The 14,515-nt window shown below is 41.0% G+C and overlaps 1 protein-coding gene across 5 annotated transcripts in view; it reads left to right on the top strand.

Annotated features, from left to right (window-relative positions):
• Positions 1-14,515, top strand: part of LOC141265124 (ATP-binding cassette sub-family B member 5-like) — a 476,628-nt gene that overhangs the window by 390,374 nt on the left and 71,739 nt on the right. For all 5 annotated transcript variants that reach the window (XM_073677800.1, XM_073677797.1, XM_073677796.1 and 2 more), the window contains 5 exons: positions 339-464; positions 604-807; positions 8,930-9,100; positions 9,216-9,377; positions 11,078-11,233. In XM_073677800.1, the coding sequence (XP_073533901.1) occupies positions 339-464; positions 604-807; positions 8,930-9,100; positions 9,216-9,377; positions 11,078-11,233 (819 nt within the window). The remainder of the gene's footprint in view (positions 1-338; positions 465-603; positions 808-8,929; positions 9,101-9,215; positions 9,378-11,077; positions 11,234-14,515) is intronic.

Raw genomic sequence — 14,515 nt, 5'->3', positions numbered from 1 at the left:
TTCAAGCCCAGGGAAAGAAATTCCAGCGTATAGGTCTTCCATAGAAAAATATCAACTTTATTAGTAGAATTTAAAATAAATCCAAAATCAATCTATAGTCACAACCGCAACAAGGGTTAGGAGGATATTTGGCAAAAGTGTTTCAGATAGTGATCCTTAATAATTACAATCATTAATCATTCCCTAGTTCAAGGGATTGGGTAGGTGCCCACAGTCCCTTGTCACTACGTGACATAATATCTAGTAAGGCTTTTACGTCCACTCCTTAAAAAATTGCTTAAACATTTTTTTTGTTTTCATTATATATTATAATAATGTTAAACTAATTTATTTTTAAGGTTTTAAATGGACTAAATGTAAAAGTTAAATCAGGACAGACTGTGGCACTGGTTGGACAGAGTGGATGTGGAAAAAGCACCACAGTGCAGCTTCTTCAGAGACTTTATGACCCACAACAAGGATCGGTAATGACTCTTTACTCTTGTTCAATTCCCAGATAAGGGTTTATGTTAAAATTCTCAAATTTTTTTAATTAAAATGGCAAAAACACTTTTTTTTAATGCTGCTACACTAATTCAGACCTTGCCTGCTTTGTTGTGTTAGATAACAGTTGATGGTCATGACATACGATCTCTGAATGTAAGACATTACAGAGAATTTATCGGAGTGGTCAGCCAGGAGCCTATTTTGTTTGGAACATCTATTAGGAAGAATATAAAATACGGAAGAGAAAATGTTACTGATGAGGAAATTGAAGCTGCAGCTAAAGAAGCTAATGCCTATGACTTCATTATGGCACTGCCTGAGGTAAGCAATCAATGGCAGAATTTCGGATGATAAAATAGAATTTGATACAAGACAGTGCCTGAGAAAACCGGAATATATAGACACATTGCAAGCACACTGCAAGTCTCTGGAAATACGTTCTGATCTGGGTGAGACAGTGGGTGTTGGACACTTAGATTTTTCCTCTACTTTTAATAGTAATCCACATAATTGATTAAAACACAAAAATGTATTGAAGGTTAATGAGATGCCCATGAAAAAGCTAATTGGGGTGCAATAGTTCAATATTTTAGGAATTCATTGTATTCCATGAAGAGATTTGATAAATCACAAAATATATTGAGAACTTTGCATTTGCATGTTAGATTGCAGAGTGTCGCATAGTTTGTCAACCTGATGTCCAGTCCATTCGCTCCTTTGTCAATAACATCTGCATGTAAATCACAGGATGACAAGGGTGTTCAGCACTGTACTATTTATTGTATTTATTTATGAACTTGAAGAGGACTTGCTGGGTTTTTCCTTGACTTAAAAGAGTATCCTCAAGATATTAAATTGCTTTATTTTTTTAGACAGCGTGAAAATAAGCAAGTTTTCAACTGAATTCCTTTGCTTTTTTTATTTGACAATAATTCTCCGGCAATGAGAGGTTTTATTTTTCATAATGTACAGCTCGCTTCCATGGGGCCTGACCAGCCAGTGCCTACCCAGACCATAGCCAGTGTGCACAGTAGTTAAATTATTGGAGAGAAGTTAACTCTTAACATACCAGTCAGATCTTTCCAGCCCATATACAGCAGTTAGCTGCTAACTTCCCTCCCCCCGCTCTCTCAGTTCCTGACGAAGCTGCTGTTATAAGTATTAATCTTATTGATCCTGTGGAATCACAATTTTTGATGCACAGCATCACTGTTCTCACTGTCCCTCTCAAGCTGTGCCCCTCCTAAGCACTGTCAGCTCTGCTGTTCAGTGTCCATTTTAGGTCATGATCAGATATCAAAATCAAACTTACAATGATGTCAGTTTGAGGCTAAATACCTTGTCTGACAAGTGATTCTGACTAGTGATCCTGACTAGTAATCCTGACACGTGACTTTTACAACTGTAATAATAATAAAAAAGTCACTGTTCGCTGATGGAACTTGAGCCCAAAATTCTATGTCCAAAAGCCAGGGCTCTAACCACTAAGCTATAAACTCAGTGGATGAAACCTAGGAGTTATATGGTGTTATATGATTTTCAGTGCAAACCTGTCAGAAACTGATTGGGACATTCAGAAATACCTCCTCCATGCCAAATTCAAATGATGTTTGATTTTGATATGTGAGTCTGATGTGTGACTTTCTTCAAACATCAGAATCAGAATGACTTTTAGTCATTAAGTCATGGTAAATCTCATAAGACAAAAAAAGCTGCAAGCTACTATTGTTTGACTGGATAGCTCAATGGTAAGGCATCAGCCTCTGAAACTACAGTGTCAGGGTTTAAATCCCAATTGGAATGTTGTTATTATTTTTTAATTATTTCTATTTAGCTCACAAACTACAGGGGTGTTTTACTTTTAATATCTGACATTCTGATTGTCATCCTGACGCATTAAGAATTTCAGACACGCTGTCTATTTGCATGGTAAATTACATAGCCAAAGTAAATTGGGAGGCACTAATTTACTACATATCTATTTCCAAGTGACTGTACATTTGCATAATTTCTTAAAGGGGTCTAATGATAACATTTCTTTATTGTAAATTTTTCTTTCCATCCATTCAAGAACTGGCTGCAAACTCCCAATTTACTTTTGCTATGTAATTATTATTATATATTACTACCTAAATAATCAAGTAATGAACCTACAGTTTAATGGTAAGGCATCTGTGCCACACATAGTTTAGGTTTGAAAGGATAATAATAATAGTAATAAATAATTAATAATAAAAAGTTCAGTGTCCCTACAGGTTTTTCGTGGCTTATGCGATTAACCATGATAATACTCAGGGTATCTAAAAGTAATTGTGATTCTTATTCTGGTGTGTGAGAAAAGTCAGATATCAAAGCCAAGCCTCACTGAAGTTTGAGTGCTAGCCAGCATCATTTTAAAAACAAAAGTTTATTTTTCTGCACCAGGGTTTAGAACTCAGAATTTCCACTCTGTGAGGCAAGAGAGTTACCATTCTGCCATAAGCTCAAATGATACTGCACAATTGTTTTTCTTGGTTTATGAGATTTACCATGCAAATACTCATGGTGTCTGGAATTCCTTCTGATTTTGATTCTGATGTGTGAAGAAAGTCAGGTATTAACTCATTCATCAAACTCGTACATCATTTGAATTTGGTTTGGACAATGTCTGTGTGAAAGTTCTGATTGCACTGGAAATAACATAACCAAGTAGAATGCCTACTTTTCTTTAAAGAGTATATAGCTCAATGGTGTGTTGACTGTGCAACATAGGCTTTTGGGTTCAAGTCCCAGTAGGGACACTCAACTTTTTATTATTAATTATTATTACTAATAATGTATTATTATTATTACTATTATTATTATCCTTTCAAACCAAAACTATATGACACAGATGCCTTACCATTAAACTGTAGGTTCATTATTTGATTATTTAGGTAGTGATATATAATAATAATAATTACATAGCAAAAGTAAATTGGGAGTTTGCAGCTAGCTCTTGGGTGGATGGAAAGAAAAATTTACAATAAAGAAAAGTTATCATTAGACGCCTTTAAGAAATTATGCAACTGTAAAGTCACTTGGAAATAGATATGTAGTAAATTAGTGCCTCCCAATTTACTTTGGCTATGTAATTTACCATGCAAATAGACAGCGTGTCTGAAACTCTTAACACGTCAGGATGACAATCCGAATGTCAGATATTAAATGTAAAACACCCCTGTAGTTTGTGAGCTAAATAGGCACAATTAATTAAAAAAATAATAACATCCCTATTGGGATTTGAACCCTGACACTGTAGTTTCAGAGGCTGATGCCTTACCATTGAGCAATCCAGTCAAGTGATAATAGCTGGCAGCTTTTCTTGTCTTATGAGATTCACCATGAAAATACTCAGGTTGACTAAAAGTCATTGTGATTCTGATTCTGATGTTTGAAGAAAGTCACACATCAGACTCACACATCAAAATCGAACATCATTTGAATTTGGCTTGAGGGAGGTATTTCTGAAAGTCAAAATCAGTTTCAGACAGGTTTGCACTGAAAATGATATAACCAAATATAACTTTCATCAACTGAGTTTATAGCTTAGTGGTTAGAGCCCTGGCTTCTAGACACAGAATTTTGGGTTCAAGTCCCATCAGCGAACAGTGATTTTTTTTTTATTATTATTACAGTTGTAAAAGTCACTTATCAAAGTCACTTGTCAAAATCACTTGTCAGGATCTCTTGTCAGACACGGTATTTAGCCTCAAACTGACATCATTCTGATGTTTGATTTTGATATCTGATCATGTCCTAAAGTGGACACTGTACTGCTGACTAGCCTCTCATCCCCACACTGCCTGTCTGGAGCTGTGCCAGTAATCACTCATAAGGCTTATACATTCAAAAGATGCTTTGTGCACAGCAGACATAAGTGAGACACATCTCTGGAAAGGCAACATGAGGGGAGGGGCAGTACTGTTCATTCTATGGTCAGCAGGATTTACAGATCATTCCCCAACCAGCGGAAAGAGCGTCTTATTCCATAATCAGCAGGAATAACAGCTCATTCCAGAGCTAATGGCAATTAAAGATCATTCCCCAACCAACAGGAAGAGCGGCTCATTCTACAGTCAGCAGGAATTCCAGATCATTGCAGAGTGAATGGTACGTGACCCAACTTTCCCATCCTGATTTCTCCCTACCTCTGCTCCTACATACACATGGTACGTGACCCAGTTTTCCCATCCTGATTTATCCCTACCTCTGCTCCTACATACACATGGTACGTGACCCAACTTTCCCATCCTGATTTATCCCTACCTCTGCTCTTACATATATATGGTATGTTTTTCAATTAACAACTGCTACACCCACTCTTACTTATGATCCTGTTTACATAGCCCTTGAATATCCTGCATCAGGCTCAGCCTTAATCAACTGATCTAGATGAGCACAGACCACTCCCCTCTGATTTACACCTGAGTGCATTCTGTAGCAAATATATATATATATTGTATATAGTGAGTTACTTGTCTGCAATGACTTTAGTCTGCGTTCATCGCCTTAAGTGTCCATTGCTTACTTGTGAGAAATATGAATTATACCTGAATTGAACCTGAAGGAAACTGAAAATAACTGGATATTTAGTCACAGTAAACAAAATTTGTGTTTGTTTTCACTCTCACCCCCTTAATCCTTCACATTTTACAGCCACCCCTAATCCCAACACCTAGTAAGGAACTGGTCATCTCTCCCTCCATCCTGCCCATTCATCTCACCTGCTCCTCAGAACTATTCCTCAACATTCAATCCTGTGTCTCCAAACAGAGACAGCCACCTCATGCTCTCTCCTGCTCCCACCTACTAACACTTTTTCTGCTCCTCCTCACTGCTGGCGATATCTCCCAAAATCCTAGCCCTCCTCACCACATCCCCACAGTCACTTCCACCTCCTATTCATGATCTATCACAAACTCTCACAACCCTTCTAACCTTATACACATTCGCCAAGCCCCCACTTCCCCAGTCCCTCTAACAGGAGCTCTATGGAACGCTCGCTTTGTCTGCAACAAACTATCATACATCCATGATCATTTCATCACTACCAAACTTTCGTTCCTTGGCATCACCGAAACCTGGCTCACCTCTTCTGACACAGCCTCTCCAGCTGCACTTTCGTACAGTGGATTCCACCTTTTCCACACCCTCCACCCCATTGACAAGAATGGTGGAGGAGTAGTTTTTCTCCTGTCACTAAAATCCCACTGCCAAACTCCCTTACTCTCCCCTCTTTTGAGGTGCACTGCGTGCACATCTACTCCCCCTCCAACTGCCACCACCTTCTTTGACCACTTCACCAACTAGCTACTTCATTTCCTTTCACTGACATCCCCACTATCATCATGGGCGACTTCAACATCCCCATTGACACTTCCCTCTCAGCTGCCTCTAAGCTTCTATCCCTTACTTCCACCTTCAGACTTACTCAATGATTTTCCACAGCCACTCACAAAGATGGCCACACTCTGGACCTTATCTTCACCCACCTCTGTTCCCTATCTAACCTCTTTAACTCACCTCTCCCTCTTTCTGACCACAACCTTCTTACATTCTCTGCAATCTCCTCTCCAGGGCCACAATCCCCACTCCACAAACTTGCACACCCTCGCAGAAATCTTAAACACCTTGACCTACACTCACTTTCTGAATCTTTTTTCCCTCTTGCAGACATTAGTTCCTTACATGATGCAGATGTTGCTGCCGCTTTATACAACACCACAACAGCTGCAGCTCTCAATTCAGTCACCCCCCTCACACATTCCAAAGCTTGCACAATCAACAGGAAACCCTGGCACACCAGCCTAACTAAAGAACTGCGACGGGCCTCCATGGTTGCTGAGCTTAGATGGAAAAGGCCCCATTCCAATGAGCACTTCATTGCATTCAAACAGTCCCTCAGTACCTTCAAGTCCACACTCACTGCAGCAAAACAAACATACTTCTCATCTCTCATATCCTCCCTGTCTCACAACCCTAAACAGTTATTCAACACCTTCAATTCTCTTCTCTGTCCCCTAGTGCCTCCTCCCGCTCGTCTCATCTCAGCCGAAGACTTTGCCTCATTCTTCAAGCAGAGGATTCACACCATCAGACAAAGCTTTTGGTTAAAGTCCCCATAGCCCCTCCTCACATATACTCAATCCTCCTCCTCCAAAACCAGCTTCACCACCATTATGGAAGATCAACTTTCCTCTTTACTCTTCAAAGCACACCTGACCACCTGTGAACTTGACCCAATCCCATCCCACCTCATCCCCAACCTTAACACTATCTTCATCCAAACTCTTACTCACCTTTTCAACCTGTCACTAACAATTGGTGTCTTCCCCTCATGCTTTAAACATGCCTCAATTACACCCATCCTCTAAAAGCCCTCCCTTGACCCATCCTCTCCGACCGCTATCGGCCCATATCACTTCTCCCCTATGCCTCAAAACTACTGGAACAACATGCCCATTTTTAACTGTCCTCTCACCTCTCCGTCTGCTCCCTCTTTGACCGCCTACAATCTGGCTTCTGACTGCACCATTCTAATGAAACTGCCCTGACAAAAGTCACCAACGACCTACTAACTGCCAAATCCAAGCGGTACTACCTTGTCATCTGCCTCCGACACAGTGGACCATTCCCTCTTACTACAGACTCTCTCATCTCTCGGCATCACAGACTTGGCCCTATCTTGGATCTTCTCATGCCTAACATACAGGACATTCAGTGTCTCTCACTCACATGCCACCTCCTCATCTCACCCCCTATCTGTCGGTGTCCCCCAAGGTTCAGTTCTAGGACCCCTGCTCTTCTCCATCTACACCTTCGACCTGGGACAGCTCATAGAGTCTCAAGGCTTTCAGTATCACCTCTATGCTGATGACACACAGATCTACATCTCTGGTCCCAATATCTCCTCCCTACTAACCAAAATCCCACAATGTCTGTCCGCTATTTCATCCCTCTTCTCTGCTAGATTTCTAAAACTTAACATGGTGGAAAGATGATGAATTCTGTTTATCCATCTCATTCAACCCCCCATCTGATTTATCTATCAACATCAATGGACTGGACTCTAATCTCTCCTTCAAATCACATATCCAAGCCCTTACCACTTACTGCTGACTCCAACTCACAAATATGTCCCGTATCCGCACATTCCTCAACCATGAGTCTGCAAAAACACTAGTGCATGCCCTCACCATCTCCTGCACCGACTACTGCAACCTTCTGCTCTGTGGCCACCCTTCCAACACTCTCGCACCCTTCCAATGTATCCTAAACTATGCTGCCCGACTAATCCACCTGTCCCCCCGCTATTGCCCGACCTCTTTTCTCTGTCAATCCCTTCACTGGCTCCCCATTGCTCATAGGCTCCAGTTCAGAACCGTAACCATGGCATACAAAGTCATCCACAACCTGTCTCCTCCATATATTTGTGACCTAGTCTCCCGGTTACATACCTGCATGCAACCTCCGATCCTCATAAGAAATCCTTCTCTACTTCCTTCTTATCTCCTCTTCCCACAATCTCATACAAGATTTCTCCCGTGCATCCCCCCTACGCTGGAACTCTCTACCTCAACATATCAGACTCTCACCTACCATGGAAACCTTCAAAAGGAACTTGAAGACCCACCTCTTCCGACAAGCATACAACCTGTAGTGACCATTGCGCCACCATACCACTGCATGACCAGCTCTACCCTCACCTACTGTATCCTCACCCATCCCTTGTAGATTGTGAGCCCTTGCGGCAGGGTCCTCGCTCCTCCTGTACCAGTCACTGTCACGTTTTGTTCAAAATAATTGTAATTGTTTTTACTATGTATACCCCTTTTTCACATGTAAAGCGCCATGGAATAAATGGCGCTATAATAAATAAAAATAATACAGCAAAGCTGACATGACTAAAGGAAAGGAGAGCTGATAGAAGGATTGTAATGTGACATAGTTTAACTCAGCTGTGTTACCCCTCCCCCATAGGAACCTTATCTGAAATGTGTGAATCATCAGTATTCTAATTTTTCATCGCTTTCTAATAACCTCATAGGTGCTAGACCATGAGGTCAGAGCTGTATCTTTACATCTCACACACTGAGAAACTTAAGCTTTGGTGGGGGCATGTTCACTTTCTGCTGTGTTGCTGCCTGCTTTTGAATGGACAACTCATACAGCGAGAAGAAGTACACACCCCAGTGTAAAATATCTGATAGCACCCACTTGAACTTAACAAAAGTTAACTTAACTTAAAAAAAAATTTTATTCGGCTCTCCAACCACTATTTACATCATGTGTCCAGTGTATCATGTGTCCAGGGACAGTGGTAACTAGTTCTTTAGACTTCAATTAATTTGTGAAGTTTGAGAGATTCTTGCTTTGTCTTGTTTTACATATTTTTTCTATTTTTTAATCTTTTCCATTTCAGAAATTTGAAACTCATGTTGGAGAAAGAGGGGCACAGTTAAGTGGTGGCCAAAAGCAAAGAATAGCAATAGCCAGAGCTTTGGTGAGAAATCCTAAGATACTTCTCCTGGACGAGGCCACCTCTGCTCTAGATACTGAAAGTGAATCCGTTGTGCAGGCTGCTTTAGATAATGTATGTATGATGTACATTTTGTAAACCAAAATAATAGCATTTTGATAAAGGTATTTTACTAAAACATGCTGTTGGGTAATGTAAGTTATATTTATTTTGATTGCATTATTTTCAGGTCAGTAAAGGACGTACAACAATTGTGATTGCCCATCGTCTCAGCACAGTTTGGACAGCGGATCTAATTGTGGTACTACAAAATGGCTCAGTGACTGAGCAAGGCTCTCATTCGGCATTAATGGACATGAAAGGAGTATATTATAGCCTTGCAACAGCACAGGTACAGTGGACCCGGCCATTTTGCTAGTCGTTTGAATTTACGCAAATAAAATCTAAAATCAGTAGTGTAGGTCATATATAGCTTCCTACTACTTGTTACAGTAATGTGAAGTAATGTAGGGAGTTAAATAATAAAAAACTAGTCCCATTGTATAAATACTTGTTCTATACATCAAAATACCATAGCGGAGTTATAATACAGACAGAAATATAAGTAAGAGATCACCTGTTGTGCCAGAATCAGACCGGAAACAAAGATTGGGACTCAATGGGAAGCTTTGTTGAGAATGTAAAGAATAGGAATAAAAGGCTGTAGACACACAGGCAATATGGCCACACCGTCAATATCTGCAGTCATGGCAGACAATACACTAGAATTAAGTTACATGATTTGTTTGCAAGTACAGTGCTCCTGGCACATGTCAGAAGTAGAGATGAGCGAATTTGTTCAAATTCGGCACAAATATGGCACATTCGGATTCGTGTTCGAGTTACTGAGATTTTGCTCAAAAATGGGCAAAAGTCAGCCACAAACATCCCTGGTTTCCCATACTGTTATCTGTGTGACAGCACGGGAATCAGGGCCTGTGATAGGCGGTAACATCATTACTGCCGGTAACAGCACTGCGAGGATCATGCTGTCAGCTGTCCCCACAGCTGTGACAATCACCCATGGAAAAAGCTTACAGCAGGTCACAGGCACCAGCTGTTGAGGCTACTATCCCCATCATCTGGCGCCTCCTATCACTGTAAACAAGCGCCACTGATGGGAGAAGTAATCTCTCATCAGTGTGCTTGTGCAGTGAAAGTGAAAGTAAAAAAAAAAGTTAAAATAAATAAATATTTAAATAAAAATAATAAATACATCATACTCACCTACCACTTACCTGCACCTTGACCCCAATGTTCTTGTCACCTGTAAAAAATGAAAAATAAAAAAACACCATATACTCACCTTACAACTAATCCCCGAAGCCCAATGTCATCTGCAATAAAGATAAAATAATAAACCAACCTCATCCTCACCTGTCCGCTGCAGTCCATGTACCGAGTGTCCCACGACGATCTCAGTCATAGCACGGCCACATCTGGAGATGTGACCGTCTTATACGGCAGCCGGCGATACACTGACAGGAGCGCTCGCTTCCGCAGTGTATTGCAAGAAGCTGCCGGCTGAGGTCACTGGAGTTCAAACAGCTGATGATCAGTTGAGGGCTCCGGTGATCTCACTTACGGCATTAGTGCGTCTCCCATCAGCGGCGCTTGTGTACAGTGACAGCAGGTGCTGGATGATGGGGCTAGTAGTCCCATCAGCCGGCGCCTGCCACCTGTGGTAAGCTTTTTACCGTGAGTGACTGTCACAGCTGCGGGGATCATGCTGACAGCATGATCACCGCAGCGCTGTTACCAGCGGTAATGATATTACTACCGATCACAGCCCCTGATTCATCTGCATGACAGTGTGGAAACCAGGGATGTTCAGTGCCATGTTCGTGTTTGGGTTCATGATCGGGAGCCCGAACACAAACATTTTTTTGATGTTCGGGTTTATTTGCCGAACCCGAACATCAAAACATTCTCTCATCTCTAGTCAGAAATGGAAAAGCATAGATTGTTGTAAACTCTGTAGAAGACATTTTTAAAAGGCAAGGTGTAAGGGTCTGTCAGTGGCTTGATGATTTATGCTATTTTGTTTAACAGGTTATACAAGGAACAGAAGACAGTAATGAAATAAATGAGTCAGTAAATGGGACCCTTAAAAAGCCTTTATCAATAAAATGCCCAAACTCCCCTATAAAAAACAACATACAAGAGAGCAAGGAAGAAGATCAAAATGAAGCACAGAATGAAGAAGAGGTAAGAGCTTAATGGGAACCTGTCACTAGATTTTTCCCCATATAAAGTACGGCCACCACTTTTAAAGCCTCTTTTACAGTATTCTAGTAAGCTGTATGTATGTCCCCAATTCCCTATGCAAGGCACAAAAAAGACCTTTCATTATACTTACAGATAGGCGTCTCTGGTATTGATTCGGTGCCTTCTCGCATACTACGTCATTGACACAGTTTTTTCCCATTGCGCTCCTGCACAGCCGCACTTCTCTCTGCCCTGCCGAGGGGCAGAGCAAAGCACTGTAGTGCTCATGCACCGGCTTTACCTATGGGTCATCAGTACTCTTTGCCCTTACATGCGCATTACAGTACTTTGCTCTGGCCTCTGCAGGACAGAGAGGAGTGCGCCTACGTAATAGCACAATGGAGGACACTGCATTGATGATGTAGGACGCGTCATCCACATTAAGAAGTGACGGAGTACGACGATCACAAGAAGAGAGGAGGTGCCGGATTAAGACCAGAGACGCCCATCAGACTGGACCGCCCTGTCTGTGAGTATAATAAAAGATTTTTTTCGTACCTTGCATAGGGGATTGTGGACATACATATAGCATATGGATCTGCTGTAACAGAGGGCTTAAAGGTGCTGGCCTTACTTTATCTGGGGAAAACCCAGTGACAGGTTCCCTTTTAAATATCTGCTTTTACAATTCAACACAAGATAAGTGATGCAATTTACATATACAATAAAGCATAATTACAATTAATATATAATTACAATACAAAGTACAGCACCAATGAAGGCCATATGTTCTCCCAAAGATCACCTCCTTAATGTAAATGAGGAGATTTTTACTTCTTTACAAACAAGCTCATTATCACCTCAATTACTAGCATGCCCTTTAGATCCTTATTTAAAGGGGTTTAACATTCCATTATGAATGGCTGCAGGGTGTAATTAAAATAATAAAACAATATATAGATATTTACCTCCTGGAACAACTGCGATCCACCGTACTCAGAACTGTGTCTCCCCCAGGTCTCGTGGCAGCAACATCTGGGGTAGATGTCACTGTTTCTTCCTTTCAAACAAAATGTGCAGGCTGCAGCCGATCACCTCCCACCTATTGTTAATGCCAGGAAACTGGCGGGGAACACAGTGCTGAGTTGATAGGAACAGCACACATTAAGCAGGTGAAAATTTATTTTTTTATTTTATTTTTACAAAACCCTGGAAATTCAGAAAGAATTGTTAAGTTGTGGACAGATCCTTGAATCCAAATACTAAGACGCTTCTTTTATCTTAAGCCAGTCTCGAACCCTCCATTAAAAATTTATTCACATTGCTCAGATTTACAAATGCTGTCACAACAATATATTGCACTCAGTGGTAAGGATACTACCGTAATCATAAAAACCTATGAATACATACATACAGATCAGTGCCAGACATTACTCTGAACCGATTGTTGTGGTATATAAACACACCTTTACCTCCTAGCTTCTATTTTTGATAATACCTTTTGCTACTGTTAATATAAATATAAAGTATATAAAGTCTACAACTGAAAAAATGCAACATATTTTATAATTTTTTTTAGAAAATAATACATTTTTATTAGATTTTATTATTGGAAGTCTGCTTTGTCATAACTCTTCTTTATGTCTGCCAACACAAATGATTTTGCCGAGCTGACCGCAGCTGTTAAACGACCACCAATTAGGTACAGGCAAGGCAATTGGGAATTGTTTAATAGCCTGCTTAGACCGGCTGATCGTGCTTCCATGAACAAAGAACAACCAGTCATTCAGTGTGCTTGGAATATCATTGTTCTCATTTACACAGGATGAAGTGCTGCCAAGAACGGCAATTTTTAAGCCGGCTAGAAAATCATTGCACTAGTGTTTTGCTCGTTCGTCAGGTAATTGTCGGCCTGTATAGATGGCCTGATAGTTGGGATTGAGCTTTCATAGTTATGGAACTAGTTGACGCATCTAAAATTAGTTTTGGATTACTTCATTTGCTTTAGTGTAGTAAGTAGAATTTAGGGTAGTCTGTCTATTGATTGTAGCCACGATACAGACATTAAAATGTAGCTGTAATATATCTGTTAAAACCAGCTTAAAGGGGTTGTCCACAACTCAAATAACCCCTTCTTAATTATAATGCTCTGCTCCCCCATGGAAAATAATAACAGCCTGTATTCACCTCCACTGCCGGTGACTTTCCAGTGATGTTGGTCTCCCGGAACTTGTGGGTCATTGTTATGTCACGTGAACCCTGCAGCCAATCAGCGATGGCTTCACTCTCACTTCCTTTGCATGAAACTAATATCTGCAAGAAGTGAGAGATGCTGCTGCTCTTCCTCTGCATGTCAGTTACATCTAAAGGAAGTGAGAGTGAAGCCACCGCTGACTGGCAATGTCACTTGAGACCCGGCACCAACATTGTTCAAATAGTACTGGCACTGGAGATAAGGACAGGCTGTCATTATATTCCATAGGGGAATTGAGAATGGGTTGTCCTTGTAGTGGACAATCCCTTAAAGGCTTATTACTGATTCATTAACAGATTCTATTCATTTAATTTCATCTCCCGCCTTGACTAACTGCAACCTCCTGCGCTGTGGTCTCCCTTCTAACAATCTCGCCCCCCTCCAATCTATCCTAAACTCCGCTGCCCGACTAATCCACCTATCTCCACTATTCCCTGGCCCCTCCCCTCTGTCAATCCCTTTACTGGATCCCCATCGGCCAGAGACTCCACTACAAAACCCTAACCTTGTCATACAAAGCCATCCACAACTTGTCTCCTCCATACAGTGCCTACAAGTAGTATTCAACCCCCTGCAGATTTAGCTGGTTGACACATGCGGAATTAACTTGACATTGTGACATTTGTACTGTAGATCAGCCTGGAAGTGGGAAATGCACTGCAGCAAATTTTGTTTTTGTTTTTTTTTATTTTTTTTTTAAAAAACTTTAAAAGTTAATTCAGAGTGTCATTTATTATTCAACCCCTCAAACCACAAGAATTCTGTTTGGTCCCCCTAAAGTATTAAGAAGTAGTTCAGGCACCAAGAATAATGAGCTTCACATGTGTGGATTAAAGATCTCTTTTGCCAGCCTTTTCTGACTATTTAAGACCCTCCCCAAACTTGTGAACAGCACTCAGACATGGTCAACATGGGAAAGACAAAGGAGCATTCCAAGGCCATCAGAGACAAGATCGTGGAGGGTCACAAGGCTGGCAAGGGGTACAAAACCCTTTCCAAGGAGTTGGGCCTACCTGTCTCCACTGTTG

The sequence above is a fragment of the Phyllobates terribilis genome, unplaced genomic scaffold (assembly GCF_046119375.1).
Source record: "Phyllobates terribilis strain yellow unplaced genomic scaffold, ASM4611937v1 Scaffold_4__5_contigs__length_816908805, whole genome shotgun sequence".
Taxonomy (NCBI): Eukaryota; Metazoa; Chordata; class Amphibia; order Anura; family Dendrobatidae; genus Phyllobates; species Phyllobates terribilis.
The sequence above is the reverse complement of the archived record's forward strand: the minus strand, read 5'-3'. Positions and strand labels throughout refer to the sequence as shown.